Source organism: Manacus vitellinus, unplaced genomic scaffold (assembly GCF_001715985.3).
Source record: "Manacus vitellinus isolate BGI_N305 unplaced genomic scaffold, ASM171598v3 scaffold_20_pilon, whole genome shotgun sequence".
NCBI lineage: Eukaryota > Metazoa > Chordata > Aves > Passeriformes > Pipridae > Manacus > Manacus vitellinus.
Window position 1 is genome coordinate 10,824,389 of NW_021939471.1, and position 23,512 is coordinate 10,847,900.

At 37.1% G+C, this 23,512-nt stretch overlaps 1 protein-coding gene across 4 annotated transcripts in view; it reads right to left on the reverse strand.

Annotated features, from left to right (window-relative positions):
* Positions 1-23,512, reverse strand: part of NBEAL1 (neurobeachin like 1) — an 80,474-nt gene that overhangs the window by 4,167 nt on the left and 52,795 nt on the right. For 3 of the 4 annotated variants that reach the window (XM_029959541.1, XM_029959540.1, XM_018071719.1), the window contains 25 exons: positions 22,107-22,235; positions 21,488-21,793; positions 21,228-21,377; positions 20,097-20,254; positions 18,416-18,540; positions 17,457-17,583; positions 16,227-16,375; positions 15,176-15,309; positions 14,342-14,443; positions 13,099-13,194; positions 12,864-12,988; positions 11,585-11,725; positions 11,358-11,488; positions 10,063-10,172; positions 9,371-9,488; positions 8,635-8,732; positions 8,227-8,343; positions 7,621-7,710; positions 6,349-6,458; positions 5,610-5,782; positions 5,066-5,160; positions 3,160-3,276; positions 2,364-2,525; positions 1,151-1,299; positions 318-453 (listed from right to left, as the gene is read on the reverse strand). In XM_029959541.1, coding sequence (XP_029815401.1) covers positions 318-453; positions 1,151-1,299; positions 2,364-2,525; positions 3,160-3,276; positions 5,066-5,160; positions 5,610-5,782; positions 6,349-6,458; positions 7,621-7,710; positions 8,227-8,343; positions 8,635-8,732; positions 9,371-9,488; positions 10,063-10,172; positions 11,358-11,488; positions 11,585-11,725; positions 12,864-12,988; positions 13,099-13,194; positions 14,342-14,443; positions 15,176-15,309; positions 16,227-16,375; positions 17,457-17,583; positions 18,416-18,540; positions 20,097-20,254; positions 21,228-21,377; positions 21,488-21,793; positions 22,107-22,235 — 3,348 coding nt within the window. Of the gene's footprint in view, positions 1-317; positions 454-1,150; positions 1,300-2,363; positions 2,526-3,159; positions 3,317-5,065; positions 5,161-5,609; positions 5,783-6,348; positions 6,459-7,620; positions 7,711-8,226; positions 8,344-8,634; positions 8,733-9,370; positions 9,489-10,062; positions 10,173-11,357; positions 11,489-11,584; positions 11,726-12,863; positions 12,989-13,098; positions 13,195-14,341; positions 14,444-15,175; positions 15,310-16,226; positions 16,376-17,456; positions 17,584-18,415; positions 18,541-20,096; positions 20,255-21,227; positions 21,378-21,487; positions 21,794-22,106; positions 22,236-23,512 lie in introns of those variants that run through there. The other variant, XR_003915767.1, reaches the window with a different exon arrangement.

Here is a 23,512-nt window from a genome sequence, read left to right on the forward strand (position 1 = left end):
TTATTTCATCAAGAAGTGGCTGACAACACTATCCCGTTCAGAAAAGATTAGCTATTATGACTTTGCTTATTCAGATGTGAGTGATAAAGTCTGGAAGTTAGTCCAGCTGAGCTTCCCATCTGCGATCCCTATATACCTCTGATTCTTAATGAGAACTTTCAGTAGAGCAGTCTCAACAGTTATTTGTTTCCCACTGAAAACTGAAACTTGCTCTTAAATTTACCCTGCCATAGAGGAGACCTCTTGCTCAACTGGAAAGCAGAAATAAGTGAACTTCCCACTGTTCGGTAGAAAAAGTTCTTGATGGTAGGTTTTACCTCTGCTGGCTTGCCAACACCAACGATAATCAACTTGCCATCCTCCAAGCCAACAAGGATGTGGCTGTACTCTTTGGTGACAGAAATGCAGTGAATTGGCAGTCGCATGGCTAAGGGGGAGATGCTCAGACTCAGGCTGAAATGAACCAAAAAACCACAGAGAGAAAGTACATCATGTATTTGTTTGCACATACTGCAAAGAATCACATTGCAGTTGAAATGGCTGTCCACAGGATGCACTATAAAACACGCTTTCTCAAGGATCCAGTTTGCAATTTCCATTATTGTAAACTCCTACAGAACAATGTAATCGTATCCCAGAACAGAGCTTCAATAACAAGTAAAGGCATTGATAGGTAAGCCAGTAAGCTAAGACATTTTCACTGAAATATAGTAACATTAGTACCACAGCTGCCTAAGTGACAAAGATCACTCCCATTCTGAGGAACAATGGAGCTCTACAGAGAGTAGCAATAAGTGGAGCTTAAAACTCAGTGCAGAGCAACATGAGACTTGATCCTGCAGTTGCTGAGCTCCCTGTCACTAATCAGAGGAAAATCACAGTTTGCAAATGTCAGACACAGCTCCTCCTGAATTCTGTCAGTTCTAGGTGTCTAATTGGGATAAATGTCTGGGAAGAAAGAGGTCAGTTACAACCTCTTATTTTATTTTTCTCCCTTAGTTGTCTTAGTTCTCCCCAAAAAGTTTTTTCAGGAACACAGGAATTGCCTATAGCACCAAGCAAAGTCCATATTACACAGCCATTTTTCAATAAGCCCTTATATTTGTACTATTTGTACCTCAATAATAAACTACTGATGGTGGTACATTACCTGTAGAGATCCCGTATGGAAAGAAATCCCTGTAAGCTGCCCATCACGATATACTCGCCAGTCACACACAGATCTGACACTTCCTCCTTCAGAGTCTCAGAACCCAGATATTTTCCATTGACAGAATAGAGATGTAATGCATTCTTATCCTGAATAGATCAAAAATAAGTATGTTACAGAGGACTGACAGGATAAAGAGTGTAGCATCTGTATCCTCAACTCACTAACAGGAGCAAACCCACAGACAATGTTGAAAACAGTCTCCTTGTTGAATGATACAAGAGTAGTGATTCTACACTCAATAAGTACGGATGCGAGGTCCTGTAAGGAAATTTTTGAAGTTACCTCTTTATGTAACATTCTAACATCTTACCTATCCATTTAATTAATTCCAAATCTCCAGGAAACATCATGGATTTAATAGACAGATCCCTATTTTATAAAGATTTTTCTTAAGGAAGAAGAAAGGAAGACAGCACTCATCTTCAGCCTTGCTACCACCCTCCTCCCCCCCTTCCCCTCCCAAAATGACAAGCAGAAGGAAACAAGTATATTTCTAGAGCACTAGAACTAAAATCATTTTCTGGACAAGGCAACAAATTCTTGATGGATTAAAGACACTAAACTAACAAAATTCTTCCAGCCTGACAATACCTTAGGTCTCTTCTCTCCCCATCTTCCCAATGTAGCTAGTATGCCTAGGTAAAAAAAATTTGTCTACCAATAAATTTCCTATGCTCCTAGAAATCACGACTTGATTCCTTATTAAAGCAACTACACAGCTCCTCAACAGGCAGAATAAGCTACCAGTGAACCTTAGAGCTATGTCTCCAATCTGAAACTAAGAAACTAGTCACTGAGCATCTTGCACACAGAACTTATTGCTCCCCTTATAAGCCCCTGTTTCTGTGCACAGTGGAACTTGTTTCCCCTAGTTTTCCAGTTCAAAGCAGCTTTCCCAGGAATATTTGTTAGCCTATGCTTAAGCATCTTCCTTGCATGTGTTTGGAGATCTTCATGAAATTCACAGGAGCACAATATGCCTGTGATTTATCTTTTAATCAAATTTCATTGAAAGTGGCTAGAAAAATTAAAAAAATATGGAAACAGACACTGCATGCTCAAAAGGCCTTTCCCTTAGGAAATAAGTTAGGTATATTTACGATTAAAGTCTTCAGTGACAGAAACAGAGGTATTCCATGAACCTAAGTACCTTAAGAGTAGTCTTTCCTTCTACGCTGGTGTGGACAACTATATGTCCTTCCCAGGACACAGCCAGATTGGGAACAGTCAGCAGGAGAGAACTCTCACAAGGTGGTCGCAGAGTCCTCACGTACTGACCTTTCCGAATAGTGCGGACAATGACGGTGCCATCCTGCAGCAACCAAAGCCAGGCAAACTGTTACTCAGCAGGTAAGTTACCACAACACTTGTACAGAGAGGATACAGGGAATACTTTGAAAGCACCCAAATCCTTAATGGGAGATAAGGACAAAGAAGCCTTCCCCTCAAGACCATGCACTATAGGCATATGAAAAAACCAAATGCAAGCAGGGCAAGAGGGGGAGGGCAGGCAGCAAATTTCATATGTCACATTTACGAGTGGGCATTATGTGCAGTACAAAGTCAGAGTTCAGCAGCCTGCCAGCATAGTAAGAGTAAGGCAGACTATGAGCAAGCTGCACAGGGTTAACAGAGCAGGGAAGAAACTGCCCCAGAATCATCGCTATGAGAAGCTTAAAATCTCCAAGGAAGTCCACACTTGTTAAAGCTCATCTGTGCAGAGTAACAGCACATAATAGGTGAGGCCCATGCTGTGCACAGCAGTTTGAGACAGCCCGATGTAAGCAGGCAGCAAAGGAGATGGCACATATCTTCTCATTGTGCAAGGCTGAAGAAAAAAATTGTGCAATAGTGACATTTTTTGTATTTTTCTTTATCAACTTCAAGTGTGCTCTATGGTTTGAGTAGAGAAGAGGTAAAAAAGGGAAAAGCAGGAAGATACTTACCCTGGATCCTGACACTGCCATATCAAGTTCAGTGCTGATGCCAACACTCGAAACTTCATCAGTATGCCCATAAAGGATCTGAAATGGCTTAGGTGCCAGGCCTACAGGCACTCCTCCCTGAGAGTAACAAAAAGTGCAATGACACATTCTCTTGCAGCTGAGGACAAACAAAAAATGAATTTCTGGTATCTTCAGTTGTGAGAGGTGTGTATTTGACGTAGGCCAAAACCAAAGGTATAACTCACCCATTCCAATTTTAATTTGCTGCCTTTTATGTCAGCAGCCCTATTCACTGAAATCATTTGAATGAACAAACATGCAGTTACTCCATGCGTGTGTGTGTGTGCGTGAAAGAGTGTGTTACTTAGCTGTCTTGTCTCTATCCCTTCAGGTGTCCAGGAGTGCAAGGGCCACAGTGAGAAGTCCTAACAGGCCTTGTTCACCCCCCCATTCACACATTTATTCTTCACCTGTGTTATCTGGGCTTGTCCAGTTCTTATAGTTTACCCTGGAATCAAGCACTATCTCCACAGCTAAGCTTAAAGAAGTTGAAGGCTATTTTGCTTAAAATAACAGCAATCCTTTCATTTTCTAAGGAAAAGTAAGGAAATAATCCTTCTCAGTGACTACCAGTAGCGTGATATGCAAAGGAAATCTTGCAATAATGTTCATGAAGAATAGTAATTTTCCCACATAACTGCAGGGTATCACAACTTTTCTTACAGGGAGTGTACTGCCAGCACACACAGACATTCTCAAACCAATTCTAAGGCAAGACCTGTACTTAGAGAGAAGGTACAGTAAACAGTTCTGCAGAGAACTATTTGTTCTCATTTCTCTGATAAAAATTTGACTGCAAAGCCTGAAGCATGCAGGAATACAGAATAAGTGTCAAAATACAGGGCTGGGAAAGGTGACAGTACAGAGAAGACAATTAGAATGGAGCTGCTAGTATGCAGTCCATTGCTGCCACTTTGTAAAGACCAAGATAAAACTCTCACAAGAAGAATTTATAATACATAAAACATCATTCTTATATCTATTAAACAAAAAATACATTCAGATCTTAAGAAAAAGTCATTCTAAACAAAGATAATCTCCAGAGGATGACTGTTGAACTTACACTGAAAAGACAAACTAAAAATTTTCCAACATTTATCCCCTCTTGAGACAAAAAAATACTGGTATGAGCTCTAAGGTCTCATTTTTTTTTGACCCTGCACTGTTACTACAATTGAAAGAACTGTGAATACTCCCACCATAAAGACAGCTTCCACAAAAACACATGCAGTTATGCACCACTCTGCTGCTTTAATGTGCTGACTTCAGTTCAACGGTAAGAACAAAATGACCTGACCAAAACATGACAGCTCCCCTGTGGCAGTTAATTCTACTTGTATATCTGGAACTTAGCAATCAGAAATGAATATTTTAAATGCATAACAATGGAAATGGCTTCACATTTTTAGTGTAAGCACACACCTGGATCACACAACCACCTTCACTGTGTGAAAGCACAAGACTAATATTAAAGAATTCTCAAATGACAGTGTAAATGCAGGTAATAGACTAGCTCCTATTGTAGGCATCAATATTCTCCACAGAGAAAAAGCAGTGCTAAAATGCAACTACTGGAGTGAACAACTGCCTAGAAATGTAACATTCCTATTTTCCTACCATGAAAATAATCTATGAAATCTTTAAAAGAGCTTCTAAAGTGGTGTACTTCACGTGGATAGTTTTTCACACAGAGAAGACAATGGGAGTAAAATTATTAAGCTAATCAATTTTAGTGGACTATCTTCCTTGCAAACCTGAAGGGAAATCAACAAAACATCATAGCAAAACAGAGAAGGACAAAAATACATTCAGAAACTGCTTCTCAGAGTACACCTAAGTAACATACCTGCTGAACTATTTGCCATATCATACAGGTAGTATCTCTGGAGCCTGAAATTAAATGAATTCCACAGTAGTCTATTGCCAAGCAGGTCACAATATCTAGATAAAGGAAAGAAAACAGAAAGTTATCACATTGGTATTTAAGACTAATTTCCCACAGACTGGCAATGTGGATACAATTTGGCAACAACATATCCTGATTTGCATCAGCATGAAATCCTCCACTGTGATAAGGGCTGATGAGACTCTTTGAAACAATGAAGTCATGGTGCAGCCAAGTGTACCAACCTGACCTATTCAGCCTTGCTATCTAAAAACAGCAGGCAAGCCTTATTTTGAAACTACATTAAACCACCACTCCAGTGACTAAAAAGCCATGTTCAAGTATTTATGTATAATCATGGTTCAAGCATTCTTTCATTCCTATGCTGCCGTTGCTTTATAATTGCTATGCTTGTTTGCCCAAGCCTATAATTCCTTCCAAGACCACCAAATAACAAGGTACACACATAAACCCTTTTTATTTCATAATACAAAGAGTTACTAACCCATGTGCCTGATGTGCTGTCCGATCAGCTTGCCTTTCGTAAGAGATGTCACCCTGATGCTGTTGTCCCAGTGTCCTCCACTGAAGAGCAGCTTTGCATCATGGGACACTGCAAACAGCTTTGAGGTGATCTCCAGCCCTGGTGCAAAAGGACCACTCATGTTGCGTTGGGTTCTGTAGGCAAATGATGGGCAGTTAAGAGTAACCTTAGTTCAAACCTATGTATTTTGCACTTCCTCTATCCTTAAAAATCTGTTACAAACTCCATCTATAAAGGAGGCTATACCTATGGCAAAACTCTCACTGCCATCAGCAGAGCAGAAGCGAGATTTTACATTAGATATTTTCAGTCTTTTATGCAATTTGATAACTCATGTCCGTACTCAGTACTGTAACATCAAAGAGAAAAAGGAATATTCTAAAACCAAAAACCCCAAACCACCAGATATTGTGTAAGAAAGTATGAAGACTGCCCATCTTGGATTTCAAGATGAGTTTTTATGATTGATAATTAGAAAAAAATTGGAAGTAGCTCTAAGAACAACGAAGCTTGAAATGACACATAACTCTTTACTAGAACGCCATTACAGACTAGGTGTAGTATTACTGAATATCAGAAGATGAACTCCTAGGTGAAAACTCAGACAATGGAAACAGAACAATCCATTGATTGTTGAACAATTGCTGTATTCCATTAGTTTAGATGTATTCATCTGCACCCCTCCTCATAATTTGCTTACTTGGGATTTGTCACTGTGGTATCTCTGATGAATGTAAAATAGTTGGAGATATTTTTATCATAAGGTAGCCAACCATGAGTTCCAATAATGCAGTTCAGACTTGCTGTTACCTAAAAAAGTTTGATTAAAAAAAAATGGTGAAACTGAGAGGTATATTTTCTGATTGCCTTCATGGTAATAGAGCTTGCATAAAATCCAGTAGAGGCTTCTTGAAAATTTACCACAAAGGAAAAACCACATGTAACTCTCCCCCAACAAACAAACAAGTAAAAACTCCAGCTCAGACAAGTTAATCCACATGTGGTACATAGTACCAAGCTAGAATAGTGTATGTTCTAGATAGGTCAGAGAAGCTGGGGTGGAGGGACAGGCAGGAGACAAAAATGAAAAATCTCAGCTGACCAACCCCTCTCAAACATTTAATTACAATCCAGTCATTTAATTTAAGCTGCTGCTTCTTCTCTTCTTTGAATAGTAATCGTTAGCAGTTAACACATTAACAGAGGAAGTTTCAAAAACATTATACTACAGTTCCATTTCTGAGGAAGTAACAAAAGAATCTAAATATGTAAGGTATTTTCATCAGATATTTATAAAAAACACAATCATAATTTTAGATGTGTCCAAATTCCAAATAACATGCATGTACCACATTAAGCCAGGACAATAATTTTGACCTACAAAATAGGAATATTGGAAAATAATATTCTTTCCTGCAAAACATAACATTATTGCACTGGGACCAATATGTAGGCCATATATATACAGATGTAAATACAAAAACACTGTCCTTGTTATTTGGTCATCTGCCATAGTACCAGAACCTGTATTAGTGCAAAAGTAAATTTAAGCAACAGTGCAGGTCTTTGGAGTGTGTATGCAACACATATGGTATATTTTATATATGGGTTGGAAAGCAATGATAAATATAAAGACACCATTAATAACTCAATCCTGTAATTTTAAATCTGGGCTGCATTGCACTAGGAAATGGGTTGTTACATGGAAGTGAATCAAGTGGGCAACTTACAATATGCCTCGCTACAACTTACAGTCATGTCTCATCAGCTCTTAAATGCCATTCAAGAAATCAGCCTCGCTTCTCCTTTGGAAGATAAATGTTTAACTTATAGCTGACATTCATTATAGGTTAAAGGAACACATCTGAACAGGAACAATTAAGTGTTTCTCTACATGCTGTATGAAAAAAAACAAAGAAACATCCATCTGACTGTCTGCAGTATCATAACAGTATTGACACATGCAACTCACCAAGATCTCTGGGCTTCCCTGAGAAATAAAGGAACGTGACTGATTCCTGGGAACAACAGCTTTGACAATGGGCACACCATCACTAATTCCCTAAAGAAAAAAAAAAAAGACATGTTTTTGATCTGATTATATCCAAGAGTAAAAGGACAACTCTAGAAACTGTGAAGAGTCAGATCCAAAGCCTCTGGATTCAGTGTCAGACCTGTACAGTACTCTAAGACACTGGTACACACACACTGAGTTCATGTAGGTATGCTTTGTCCCAAACACTGGAAATGAAACCCTGGCTCTGCCTCAAATCAGTGAGTTTAGCTACCAAGTTCAGTGAGTCCTCTGACACCACCGGTGACATCTTGAGCTTTCTTGGTGTGGTGACTAATTTAATATTTAAACAACACCCACACAAGCATCCAGTAGATACATATTTATGGGATTCAACCTCTTTGAAGCTAACTAAAAAGACAGAGCTCATTTTATAGACATTGCATTGTAAAATATTTTCTTTAAATAGGAAGCAAGTTTATTTTCATCTAGGTTGTGACCTTTTGTTTGGAGTACATCAGAAGTTTCAACTAGATTTTAAATAACTTCAAGTAACACATCTACCTCTATGAAGAATGACTTCAGTTCAGTGAGGTGTTGGAAGAGATTCAGAGTAGAGGTATCACTTTTAGTTAGTCTTTGCACTACCTCTTCTGCTGATAGCCTTTGTGGATGGGGCTCCTAGGAAGCAATATTTGAAGGAGTAACAAATTAGACTAATTTATTAATTTGTTCAATACACGAGATACTCAGAATCTTAATGGGAAAACAGTCTTTTATGTACCTAATTTCCCTTCTTTAAGTAAATTTATTTTGAAAATGGGTTATTTACAAATGTTAATGTAACACAGACTTAACATTCTAAAATTACAAGTAATTATCTTACAAAGCATTATTTTTTCAGAAGTCCTTTGTAACTCAGTTGTATTTCAACCACAAATGTCTAGTTGAGTGGGAACAAAAAAGCATTACCTTCAACAGCTGACAGGGAGTTTGCCCAAAATTGTTTATCATCCCTTCTAAAGCCTTCCTTTCTTTTTCATCTGTTAAAGCATCCAAATCCACAGCCCCTGTATCACAACCAGAATGATAAAGAGTAGAAAGATGGAAAAAAACCAGAATCCAAACAACTTATTGATAACCAATATGGTCAGCTAATGTTGCAAAACTTAATTTATTTGCAACATTATCATCCTTTACCCCAGGAAAGCCCCCAAACAATGTGTCCATTTAAAATATAAGTGTATATCTATAAGCAAAAGAATTCCAGCCTTTTTTCTTATCAAATGAATTTAATATACTTCAGGCAAGAAACAAATAGCACAGAAAACCCACCCAAGATTTAACTTTGAAATTAACAGATTAACATTTGTCTTCAATATTAGTTCTTTATAAGGAACTTGCCTTAACTTCTAAACCACAAGAAACCTCTTCCCGTCAATGCTTTTAAGCGAGCAAATAAGAAACTAACAAAAAACCCCAATAACTTTTAGAAAGAAAAGACAAGCAACTGTAACAGCCCTCCTTTAAAAAAAACTGTACCAGTTATTTGATGGTAAATTACAAGTTATGCTGCCATATTTCATCTATAAATCTGTTTTCTTACCATGTGCTACTGCATGGTATGTTCACAAATCAAGTGTTTTCTGTCTAATACTGAAAACTCACGGGTCTGATGACAATGACAAGAGAGCATACTGCTTTGTACCTTCATAAGTACAATAATAGAACACATTAAGCGCCTCCACTGCAGCTGGTCCCCTCTGCTTGTAGCCAAAAATCAAATCTATCCATTCATGAAGATGAGCAGAAACATACTCAGATTCCTAGAAGGAAAAGATGCTCTTGTAAGAATAAGAGAAGTACTGCTCCCATCTTGAACTATTTACTGTTTTCTGCGGAGGAGATTTAACTACTAAACTAAGAGTATTCACACATTAGGTATTCAGTATAGGGCAGAAACATATGAATATTCATGTGTTATGGGCAGTAAGTGCCAGGTAAGAGGGAAAATTAATACAGTCATGCAGCAGATCTGGAATACTGAGATGCAGCTATGCAAGGGAAGGCAACCTGTTAGCTTCCCAATACCATACTCAATAATCTTTAAATAGCAAGGGAAGTCTAATCATCTAAAATCACCTCTTTCTGCATTTTATCTCCTAGGGCAGCAAACGCCCAAATGATTAGTGTCTAAAATGCCCAAAAGACTAAATGCTCTTTTGAGGATTTTATCAACATACACAATGCTTTTAATGGGATGTTATAATGATACTTTTAATGCCGAATGAGACCACAAGATTAGTTGGAATGTCATCCTAGTAATTTTACATTTAAGCCACAGTAACAATGTGCAAATGTACTTTCTTTACAATTATGGCACACAAAACATCATCTTACCAAAGCCTTCCTGTGTTTATAAATGAAGTCTTCTGGAGAGTGGGCCCATTTGGGCAGAACAACATCATTGACCATCTCTTTTGATATTTGAAGTTGGCCTAAGTTAAAACCTAGTGAATAATTCAGAGAATTTTAAGAGTTACTACAAAATACTTCAAATATTTTGATTTCTCAATAAAGATTAAAACTCATTCTTTTCTCAATGTAAGGGAAGAACACTGAAAAATTCTTAATGTAAATCTCCAATAACCCTACCACTGACACAAGAGGTTAAGTTTTGCTCTGAATGTTTAAAATTTCAAATGATATAGGATAACAATAATCCAAAGCATCTAAACGATTCTGAAACTGAAGTCCCACCCATAAAAGTAGCATTAATCTTTTACATACTCATCTGTAAACATTTGCTTTTGCTTTACTAGGATTAAGAGTCCAAAACAATTCAATGAGGTTATTCATAAGAAGAAAGTTACTTATAGGTTTATATGATTGTAAAATCAAGGCTTTCAGGAAGTCTTAAATCCCACCAGCTATCATTGAAATAACTCTAAATACTCAAATTACTTGAAAGTGGGACTTGGGTGTTTCCAATTTTTCTAATTTAGAACTCCAGTAGATTGTACCTAGCAGACTAAAGTAGCAGTAGCACAAAGAGACAAATCCATTTTTAAACATAAGTAGAGAAAAAATTCTCTATACAATAAGTGTGAATTAAAAATGGCTAGGAGTCTCATGTCAGAATGCAGGATGTTGTCTTTTCAATTAGCATTCTGTATGAGTGAAACAGCCTTTTTTTTTCCCCCTGCCTCTTCTTCTGATGGTGCTGAAACCTTACATGGCTCTGGAATCAGCTGACATAATATTGCACTGGAATACAAAAGTAACAAGCAGAAAATATGCTGGTTGCCTAGAGCAAATAAAAGACCTCAAATGTTTGAAGATGTCCATACTCTATCACCCAATGAACCCAGTAAAAAGAATACTAATTAATCTCTATTAACTTTTGCTGACTACTTAATATTAACTATTACTACATTTTTTAAACATCCAAATAAGAATCCCTCATACTTTACATCAGGTAAACAACACTATTCTTAACCATCCTTAAGCCTATATTCTGAATTTTAAACATTTAGGCTACTGCTTAACACAACTGGTGTCTTCACTAAACAATTTGAACCCAGAATGATGATTACTATCTACAATCACACCATAAAGTCTAATGGTTTTAACAATTCTTTTCTGAAGCATGCAATAATAGCTTTCTGTGAGAATATTCTGAGCAGTCAGTTTACCATTTTGATTCTCCAGGAACTCTGGAAAGTAGAAGAACTCTGGAATAAGTTCCTTGACATCATTGGGGTTGTCCATGAGTGCCTGCCAGGTAGCAGGAATAGAGTGAAACTGCCTGTCAGCACAGTCAAATCTGTGGATAAGAAAACTCAGGTTAGACTTAGGTTGTTCCCTCTGTAAAATGACAAGGAAGAAATAGAAAGGTGCTACTCATTTGCCCACAGCATACCTGCCACTTTGAAGTTGGATATGAAGTGTTGTGAAAGGTTCTACCCGAATGAGGTAATGCATGACACCAGCAGCATTTGAGTAATGTGTCCCATAGTGAAATTTGTCAATCATCCCAAGAGGATCCTCAAAATTCTCATATCTAAAACAAGAAATCTTTATAAATACAACTGAGCACTACAGTTGATTTACACATGGGTTATACTTCTTACAGGCAAAGATTCAAAAGAAACAATCACAGCAATCTGTAACAGAAAAATACATTGGATTCTATCAAGCATGACAATCCCAAATCTTACTTAGAAAGTCTCTAAGCAAAAGGCTGCTAAATTATAAAAATGTACACCAGAAGAAGCCTTTGCATACCTGTTATATTCTTCCCTAGGCATTCAGAAACTAGAAAAAGGGCAGACAGGACTGATTCAGCATGACTTTATACAACAGACCACAAAACCTCACATCACTAAGCTGAATATTTACTATTGAAGATACTTGTGACAATTTCCTGAAAGATTTTAGAAATGTGTGTGTCACTGTGTCAGGACGCAGAAGAGAGATTTATTTAACACTCATGCCCATTTCCTTTTTCAGTCACAAACTCACTCTACCATGCCACCATCTGGCTGATATATTCCTCAGCATCACAAGGCTGGTAAGAGAAATTATAGTTAATCATACTGCTAAAGAATCAATTATCATTACAGTCAGGATAGAGCCTAATAATTCAAAGAAAATTCTCCATGTTCCGAGTTTTCAGAAGATTTTGGAAGATACCTGACTGCAATCTGGTATGATAACACACTCAGGACCCACCCTAGCAAAAAAGGAAAGATCACTACACTACACTGGTGTAAGTACCTGTTATTCCTACCCACACAGGACTTACCAAAAGTCATCAAGATACATTTTATTTTAAATACAATAATCTATGCTTGAAAAAAAGAGCAGTTTTCAACCTGTTGGGTTGACACTTTTTCAATTAAATTGAAATTCAATTGAAATTCATTAAATTTTTTCTACAGCCTTTCAGTTTTTTATCTCCACATCTGAGAAACAATTGAAAATTTATAACAATAAGTTTTGTCCTTTCACTGCCATATAACTCAGTGCCATATAAGATAATCTGAATGCAGCAGGAACAACAAATCAACCACCTTTGCAAATGCATCTGTGATGTTATAAAACCAGCTTTAAAAATTTTACTGCAGTAACAGTGAATGTGTTAATTAGCCTGCAGGCTCAGAAAAGAGAGAAATATAATCGAGTCTTCAAATACGTACTTGTCTTTCACAGTCTTAGCATTCTTTTCATTTACCACACCTATGGGTTTGGACAGATCCCTAAAGACTGCAGGATTATTCAGGTCCAGTTCTTCTGAAGTGTAATCTCGTAAAATCCAGGGAAACTACCAAAAAAAAAAAATTCAAGATCAAATTGAGATTAAAACTACAAGCTTCAAACCAGAAAAATATACATAGCTTTGGCAAAAATTTAAAAATTAACTTTTTAAATTACCACAGGATATTGAGCAAGGTCATTGTAAGTTCGTCCTGCCATCGTGTTCAGCTGAATAAGGTAGTCAAAGTTGGATATTTCTCTATTCACCCATTTCTGAAAAAGATAAAATGGAATTCATTATATCAAAGATACCACTAATGCCAATTACATGTCCTGTCAGTATCTATCTGCAAGAGGATAATAATGGCAAGTGAGAGGCACAAGATCACAAAAATGGTATGAAAGTCCAGATTCAATTTCTCATAATAAAGTTTATTTTCCCTGTGATTCAGTGATTGTGTTACCTATATTTCATTGAAAGTAGGTCTCTGATTGATGACAATACTGTTTTCAATACAGGGCAGCAGACAACTAGGAGCCTCAGAATAAAAAAGGAAATGAAAACCAGAAATGAAAGAAACAAAAAGAAGGCAGGTAAACAAGTACTGAGAAAAAGGGGAATAGAACTCTGAAATCCATTAGAATTCTAAGGTCAAAATTTATTTATAAATTGTTCTCCCATTGGTTAATGGAACAGGAATTTGCAATCTAAGCAAAGGTCCCTGCACCCTTGCTCCATTATTATATTTTAAACCAAGGAACACACATAGCTGCGTTCAGAAGGGCTCAATATTTGTCTGTAGTGGAGATGGAGACATTTCATTAGACACGATATTTTTTCTACTTAAATATGTAACATGATAGCTTTTATCATTAGGAAAACAAATAAAACCCAAAGTATTTCCAATACTTTAATGTTATTTGTAAAGCTTCCTCCCTCAGAGAATGCAATAATTGTGGCATAAAGAGATGGAAGATAAAAATATATTTACCACATCAAAAAATTTATCCATGTTTATGGTAATACAGGCATTTTGACATTTTCCTTTTTTATCAATTCTCACTTAAACTTCATGTGGGTTTTGTTGAAAGCTCCATCATGCAAAGGTAGCAGGGAAAACTATTTGCACATGTGGTGAAAGAAGTTCCAAAATGTGCACTCAAGATCATAGACTAAAAACAGAAGCAAGTCTGCTACGTTTTCCATTCACGTTGGAATGCCCATCAATCACACCAACAGAGCCTGACTCTGTGGATTTACCTGACTGTAAACACAAAACACAACAATTCTAAAAAGATGCATGTGGAAGTTCAGGGGCCAGATGGAGGGTACAAAAGTTGGCAGTTGACATCTAAACACTGAGGGACTCCTTCAAAAAGCAGAGGAATGCCCTAGACAATTTATGCTGAAGTCTCATACCTGCATCAATCCTGAAGCTTTAAAAAGTTCCTGTGGAGATCTGGTCCCAGAAATATTTGGAGAACGCAGTGACAATATTCGACTGTATACTTTATTTCGTACCTGTTAGAAAACAGCATTAATAAAAAGAATATTCTGGAGATTGAAGCTGACAATTGAGTAACTTATCTGCTAATTAAAATGTGAAATAATCAGGAGACAGCTACACTTTCAAACACTTTGACCTCTTGCTACCTACAATGTTTGGACATGCATGGATATGACATGCTTCACACCAAAACCAAACCACACAACATTTTATAAGAGCTACTCAAATTGACCTACTAGTATATAACTGACCCTAAGTTCTGATATTTGTCTTAGTCCCCCACACAAAGGATCACTGACATTGCCTAAAGAGGAAAAAAATCCCTCACTAATCCTAAACCATGGAATATAGAAACAGCAATAATTTAAAATATTGTGCTAAAACAGAAGGTCTCCTTTGTTTTGTAATTAGTTTGCTCAATATTAATAAAAGGTGGGCTTCAAGACATTTAGATTACCACTGATGTAATTTTAGTTCAATAATTGTTCTGTATGATAACAAGAGAGAAAGGAAAAAGAACAATCTTGTTTCATCCATCTTTTCACAACTAATCAGTTTCTAGATGCCAGACTGAGGTTTTCAGAGACTGCAGTCTGGTTTTTCATAATGGCTATATCCAGCAAACCTTTTGCTACTAGTCTTACAGTATTATGAAAGACACCAGACTCAAATTAAATAAAATCAGTGAACTTAAACTTGATCCTTGTGTTAATTACATAAATCCAGGACATTCAGGAAACCCATACCTCCTTATTGAAGTTGAGGAAGTAGTTGGTTTGATCTGTAAGGAAGATCTCCAAAGCTGACCTCCTCAGGTTGTACCGACGCAAATGTATCTCTCGAATTTGAGAAAGGTGCCATTTGAAATCAAAACCTACCCCTAGGAAGAACACTTCTATTATTGACTTGGAATATATATAAAAACCTTTTCATATAGACATAGGGCAGTACCACTTACAATCATCCCAGAGTTATTCCTAGAAAAGGTAAATTTTATATCTGGCTTGATTAACCATTTTTCTAGGAAAAGACTAACTTCAGCTGTTGTTGCTGAAAGAAAGGAAGCAAGAAATATCTGATGGAGTGTAGAATTTGTTTCTCCTTTCTGATTAAAAACATATTATAAATGTATTCTGTTGACAAATACATTTTGTTGACAAAAGGTATGAACCAAATGCCTTTGCTTTTTTAAACAGGCTCAAAGAGAAGCTTTTACATTCAAATTTCCCCAAAGGTTGACATTTTGATATACTGTTTAGGAAAATTTTACTATTATTGGTCAAACATTTCACTTCACTGTTTTCACACTCAACTGTGTCTAATATATATACATATATATTATGTTCTATATTCTATGTGTATATTCTATTAAAGTTCACTAGATTAATACAGATGATTAATGCTTATGTACTGTTACTTTTTAATCAATGCATGAGTGAAACATTATTTGTCAAGGAGAACAGAGAGGTATCCTTTACGGAGAAAATGAGAGGTAATGACTATTTCTTAGTCAGTAATTTTTTAAAATAAAATTAAAAATAAATTAAAAAACTTACAGAAGCAAATTTTTTTAAAGAAATACTAGGAATAGTGAATCACTTCAAGAGTTCAGCAAGTACTGTTCCAGATTCTTGATTCTGAAGGGATTAGCCAGCTCCTGACCATCAAGTGCAATATTAAAGTACAGAAAATCTTGTCTCTACAATTAATTTGACACTCATTCTCTAAAGATCAGACTCAGCCTACCAAAAGCAGAATGCTGAACTGCACTGAAAAGGAGATATTGATCATGCTCACCTTCCTCTTTTTCAATGCTACCATCAAAGAAATAGATGTGCTGTGTAGTGATCTCCAGCCTGCCAGGTATCACATCAATTACTGTAATGAGTTCACAGTCTTCAGACAATATTAGCTTTTCTTTCTGACTTTCCTCGTCCTTGTCATCCCTGCAAAAATACCAGGAAGTATTACAGGGTTGTACAGAGTATACAGTTGTTTAGGTATTTGGTAAGAGTACAGTTCAGAAAAGAAGCAAATTTAAATGGCATTAAAAGTACAACATAAATGATTAGATAAAGCTACTTTCATCAGCAGTCTTGGGTGTTTCAGACCAGACCACAAACATTTCATGGCATTGCTCTTCAGGCTTAATATTTCAGCCTCAGGTACAATGGACTTAAATGTCTTTGAAGTATGAAAATGTCAGGCTGCATTTCCCTTTTTAGTTGCTAGGTGCTTAAATTCTCTGGCCCAGAGCACAGCTGAGTCCTAGTTCATGTGTCTAAAGCTATTTCCCGAGTTATTTTGCTACAGTCTATAGCAAGCATTTTATAAACTTTAAAGTACAAGAAGATGCATCAGTATCACTGAAAGAGCCACATCTCTACTGGACTTCTACAGCACAGACACACAGAGATGCATGCACAACATCACATGTCCACATACTGAAAAAAGTATTTGCTATCCTCCCTCAAGCCCCCCTTTCCTCCCTACTCCTTTTTTCTTACAGTTACACAAGTGACATGAAGGAAGCACAGCAGGCCTTCTCCCTGGAGTGCTCAAATTCAAGGCACTCTCTAGCAGATTACTGCCAACCGAGCAAACTTTCACACTATGCAACTGATGATACAGTGAATAGCCACAGCAACTATGGACAAGAGCCAGTTCAAGTCTGGTCCATGTCCTTATAGGGCAGATTGCCTCTTGAGAATTACAGTCAATGTACACAGAAAAGCCTCAGCAATTCTGGAGCTTCAGCCTCAGACCAACCGCGAGCAGTAAATCACCGATGGATCCTCACAAACCTATGCTCTGCCTTCTTTTCCCTGAGGCTTTTCATGTCCCATTGTTGACAATGATAAATCCAACAGAAACTTTTCTGCTGATCAAAACTGCCCTGGATTGGATTGTTAAGGCCAGACAAAGAAAGAGGGAAGTTCTGTATACTAATCAATTCCCAAACTTCTTTCTTGATACTTACCCCTACCACAGAAACAAATTTCAATCATTCTATTCTGCTCTACTTACAAATTGGAACTGGCTGCTGTGTCTTCATCTGGTAGTTCAAGAACATCATCTTCCAAGTCACTCACTTTGACCTGCTTCACCACCTCCAGAAGCAGAGACTCACTAGAGGGCTGTGTCTGGTGCACACCTATCATAAATAGACATTACAGCTCAGAACATTTTTTGCTACAATACTTTTGGAAATTTAAACTACTGTGTCTTCTATGGTTGAATGTTGGTTTTAACCAAGTAAGAAGCAACTAGACTTCTTAAATATTTTTGGGGTTATGCAGAACACTAAAAATAGTCCTTGAACTACACTGAAATACATATTGACCTGTAACAGTGGAAAGGGAAGACAAACACCTAAGAAAAATTTAATATGAATTCTGATGGGGACATTTGCAAGAAAATATATTAGAATGTTCTTTCAGACGCTGCTAAAGCATGCAGATTTAATGGAAATAACACTGCATTTATTTTTTGCTTATATGGACTTACAAGAGTGTTGGGGTTTTTTTGTTTTGTTTGAGCCTTGATATCCAATGCACCCAACTTCAGAGCTACACCACTTTGGCATATTTCTGAAACAGTTTCATATCCACACATTTTAATCATAAACACTGAAAGGTTTTGAACAAATGCTGCCTGCTTACTCTGGTCTGATTGCTTCTTTTTCTTGAAAAAAATAATCTTATGCGAGAAAGCTTTGTGACTGCTTATTTCAAAACAAAGGAGTTATTTTCTTTTGTTATTGCAAAATAAAAACATACTTCAATGAAAAAGGAGAAACTAATTCTAATCAGTAGGAAGATACTGTTTCAGGTCAAAACAGCACTATTATATTATAGGTATTACTAAAGATGAAATATAGAAAAATCAAGATTTAAGTATCTAGCATAAACTTCTTGTTAAATATGAAGAGGAAAGTGTGTATCTTTCTTTGGTAAAGACAAAGGAAATAGCAAATACAACTTTACCTAAATTATCTCTCAGGTCACTAGCATCCTGATGAGAGTTGAAGTTGTAATTCTGCACTAGTTTTAGTCTCATACGTGAAAAGTTTTCCACATTTGAAAGTTTCCAGTGAATAGGACGCTGTTTCCTAGGAAAACAAGAATATTCATAAAAACAGTTTAAAGAAAGCAAAGACTTAAATGAATGAACTGATTACAAAAGACCATATTTAGAAGAATACTGGTCATCCACTTCAACACTGTAAAACATATAAAATTAAAATGCACTTTATTGCTTTTATTTTGTATTGCAGCTCCAATCATCAATCTTTACTTTGCAAACAGTATTTATTTTCACAGATTCAACAAAGTTTGAAGAGGTGTTCAAGATCATCTAGTCCAACCATCAACCTGTCACCACCATAATCACCCCTAAACTATATCCCCAAGTGCCACATCCAGATGCCTCTTCAACACTTTCAGAGTGAAGTGTGACATTGGTGAGTCATCATGGTGACTTCACCACTTCCCTGAGCAATGTCTAACCACTCTTTCAGTGAAAAATCTTTTTCTAATATCTAATCTGACCCTTCCCTGACACAACTTGCAGCCATTTTCTCTTGTCCTGACACTTGAGACACAGTAGAAGAGGCCGATCCACACCCCAACTACAACCTCCTTTCAGGGAGTTCTAAAGAGCATTGAGGTCCCCCCGAGCCTCCTCTTCTCCAGGCTAAACAGGCTCAGCTCACTCAGCTGCTCCTCATAAGACATGTTTTCTAGACCCTTCATCAACATCATTGCTTTTCTTTGGACCACATTGCAGCATCTCAATGTCCTTTTTGAAGTAAGGGGCCCAGAACTGGACACAGCACTGAAGGTGTCACCTCACCAGTGCCGAGTACAGGGAGACAATCACTTCCCTAGTCCTGCTGGCCACTCTACTGCTGATACAGGCCAGGATGCCGCTGGCCTTGGCCACCTGGGCACGCTGCTGGCTCATGTTCAGTCGACTGTCAACCAGCATCCCCAAGTCCCTTTTTGCTGAGCAGCTCTCAAGCCACTCTTGCCCCAGGCCTGTGGTGCTGCCTGGGGTTGTTGTGACCCAAGGGCAGGACCTGGCACCTCGCCTTGTTGAACCTCATGCAGTTGTCCCCAGCTCATTGATCCAGCCTACCCAGAGCTCTTCACAGAGACTTCCTGTCCTCCAGCAGATCGACATTCCCACCTAACTTGGTGTCATCTGTGACCTCACCAAGGGAGCAGTCAATCCCTCTGTCCAAATCATTGATAAAGATGTTAAACAGGACCAGCCCTGTTTAACAGTATTTTCTACTGAAATACACCAAATTGTTTACACTTTCAGCTAATGACAAAAAAACCCCAAAACATCTTTATCCAGAACTTGCCTAAAATCTAAGACACGCAAAATGTACTCTTAAATTGAAATTACTTTCATGCATAAAAAACTCAAAAGTTTTCATTTGCCACTTGGCAAGAAAATCTAGTATCCATGTAACCAGCTCAGCATAACACTTCAGACTTTGCATTTTGATAATTAAATGCAGAAAACATTATAAAAGATCCATTCAGTATTCACTTCACATCTCAAGAACTCAATTTGACCTGGTTCTAACTATGTGAAACAGTCATGTGAGTAAATTCCTTGTAAGCATCATATACAGTTTAAGAACTTCACTCTTACCTTTCAGACCAAGGACCACGTTCAGAGAACAAGTAAAGCTGGGCTGCTCTCCACTGCCTCAGAGTAGCTGTGTGGTGACTACTAAGTTGCTTTAGCATACTGTTGTACCGCAGATTTTCCTGTCGAGCCTTTCTGCTGAATGGTTCCACAAAGTGCTCCTGAAAGACCATTAAAAATAAATCTAGCACTGAAGTAACTCTGACCTTTGAAAACAGGTTCGTGTCTTCAAAGAAATCTCATAAAATAAGGAGAAACAAAAAAAGTTTAGCAGTAAAAAATTCTGAAATTTTAAATTAATGCTTAGGAGAGAAATTTTAAAAAGCTTAGTACTAGAAGAAATAGTGCTAGACTTTGATTTAAAGATGTGAAGAAAGCATTATCAATGCTGAATCCATATGAAAGTCATTTTCATTATCAGAAAAGTGGTCAGTACCAGAAATCCTACTATAATAGATAGGATTTTTCTTTAAATTCTAATATTCTAGGATGTGACTCACATTGTATTTTTCCTTTATCTAGTTGAATAAAACAGACCTATTACAAGCTCCTTTATTAAGAAAAAAAAGGGAAAACAAGAGAAATCTAACTTTACTATAATATTTCCTGTAATTACCAGTTAATTCTAATGCTGAAACTGAGTCTGGACCTTATAGGAAAAGGTCAGATTAGAAGTAATTTTTCCACACATTAAATAGGAACTGTTCACTGTTTTAAATGTATTAATTGCATTGAAATAGGGCTAAGGAGGAAAAAAAAAAAAAATCAAAAAACTGACAGCTCATAATGGAGAACAGGTTTTAGAAATTCAAAACACAAATCAAAGTAAAAGAAGATGCAGCATATAGCAGAACATAATTCTAGGTTGCTGTACTATGAGAAAGGGCTACTGCACTGAAATAACCTTGCTTAACAGATAAGATTCTTAAATAGAGAGCAGAATTAAAAAGCATATCCTAGAAGTGTATATAGTCACACTTCCCACAAAATCTTAAAACAATGAACCTGTTCACAGTCACTTGAATTGGATCATCCTGGAATTCATTTTACCCATCTTTTAGAAGTCAACTCTTGAGACAGTTCTTGTAAGAGAACTAACTTCTAAGAGAACCTTGCACTCACTCAAAACCTTACCTGAAATTTAAGCTTACTTTCTCCTCTTTCCCGGTCTCGCTTGTGCATGTTCACCATAAATGCTTCATAACAAACTTTCCAATAAAGTGCCATCTGCTCATTATCATGTCTGAATGAGTTCTCTTCATACTGCTTCATATTTGGAATAATCTGGTTCCACCAAAGCAAAACAAAAAGCACACCACGATTTCTGAATTGGTTCCTCTGCTTTCGTGGTTAAAAAGAGGGGGAAAATGATAAAAAAAGAATCTACTACTTACATATTTGTCAATATAAACTTGCCACTCATCAGAGCTGCAGTATTCTTGAAAGTCCTCAAAGAAAGAAGGGCTGCCATTGGTAGGAGGCAATGAAGGGAGATGCAGGTTCATGAAAAGAAGTTCATAAATCTTGGATACCAATGTCCGAACAAGGGGAATCAAAAATGAGTAAGTTTCTGTCTTCTCTTCAATTGATCTACTCAAAATGCCTTCCAGCTTCCCCAAGAGGTAGCATGCTTCAGGCTGGCTCTCAATTACTTTAGTCTGCAGGAGGGTGTTTAGTTTGGCTGCTGCCATAGCACAGACCTACAAAAACAAACAGCAAAAAGTGAATGCAATCCTCAAAATAGCAATTTTCAATACCTATCTTTTTACTGCCACTAGTGCCTACATAGTTCCAGCTTCAAACAGCTTGCCCTCTACTTCTTTGTCATGCTTCAGAGGTGCATAATGACAGGACTGTAAGCTTTCAAATGGTAAGAAACAGTAAAATATCTTCCCTATAGAAGGATAAAGGACTGCTGCCAATCTCCCCACTGGTATGAGCAGCTCTCCCCACAACAGTTACATCGAACACGCCCTTAAAACTCAGTACTACTTGCAGGAATTTGGAACAAACCTGTAAGTTATCTTGTGCAATGAATCCAAGGAGCAGCTGGACTTGGACCTGTGAAAGCCTAATTGATTCTAGGCCAGCAGAGTACCAGACTGACAGGCTATCCATGAGAGTTACTAGTTCTTCCAAGAGCTATTGCAAAAACAGAAGATTTGTATAAAATCAAAATAAATAAAATACATTGTAATAAAATAAACAATAACTCCAGTTGGAGACACAGTAATTTCAAAGACCTGAAGAAAAGCCTGTGTTCCCACTTCTAACTTAACCAAACCCAGAAAAGGATCATAGAACACTGCAGTTAAACCAGTAATTTCAAGAAATTGCTGACTACAAAATTCCATCTAGCTCAGTATGTTAACTCAAGTATCTCCCCTGAATAAAGCCCAGATCAGCATATAGTATGTATGCTTATTGCTTTTCCTACAATTTAATTCCAGTAAATGACATTTCCTTAGAAAAGTTATAGACTCCACTCTAGGAGGCACTCCTTTCTGTCAGAATTTGGACACCAGGAGTGATACAAACCTTGTGAAAAGAAGTTATTCTCAAGACAAATGGCAGATTTCACTATCCAGGCATGTTTGCTTAAAACTAATGCACACTGATACATTCTCTAATAAATCACTCAAATGTAAAATCATTCTGACTGAAAGCTATCCTGCTTAGGATATTACAGTGCTTTAAATTCTCTCCAGGGACAGTGGAAAATAATTTATGAAAGTACTGTAATTTTCAATTCAGAGTTGCCAAGAAGCACAACTCTCATTACTCCAAAGTTCAGATATCATTTCTAATGAGGTTTCACAACAGAAGGCAAAGCTTTTACCAAGAAGAGACTTTTTTAAAATGAGCAATTTGAAGCTTTAAGATTAAGCTATGCGTACTCATAAGCAGGTATTTTGGGGAACAGCTTAGGAATTACTGTGTTGATGACTAACATTATACCTTTTTTTTTTTTCTCCACAAAAAAGTAGCATTAAAAAGTATTTTTGTGAGGATTTATCATGATATAATGACACTTTCCACATAGCATCTCTCCCCTTTTGCATAGAAAAATGGAAAAGCAATGACAACTCAGACTGGAGAAGAAGCAAGACCAGTGCCAGAAACTACATAAATGCTGAGACAAATTATGGGTGTTGAAACTTCAATATAGGTCAAACCCCAGAACTGACATTTCTCAGCCTGTAGCTGAGAGCAGAGTTTTGGCTGGTCTTTTATTCAGGATACACGATGAGCATGGTGCAAAATGTGCTTAGGCTACAACTGATATTATTTCATTAGCTTCTACATTTTCCAAGTATTTCTCTAGTCTGTGAGACCTGAATTTTGGCTGGTCTTTTATTCAGGATACACAATGAGCATGGTGCAAAATGTGCTTAGGTTACAACTGATATTATTTCATT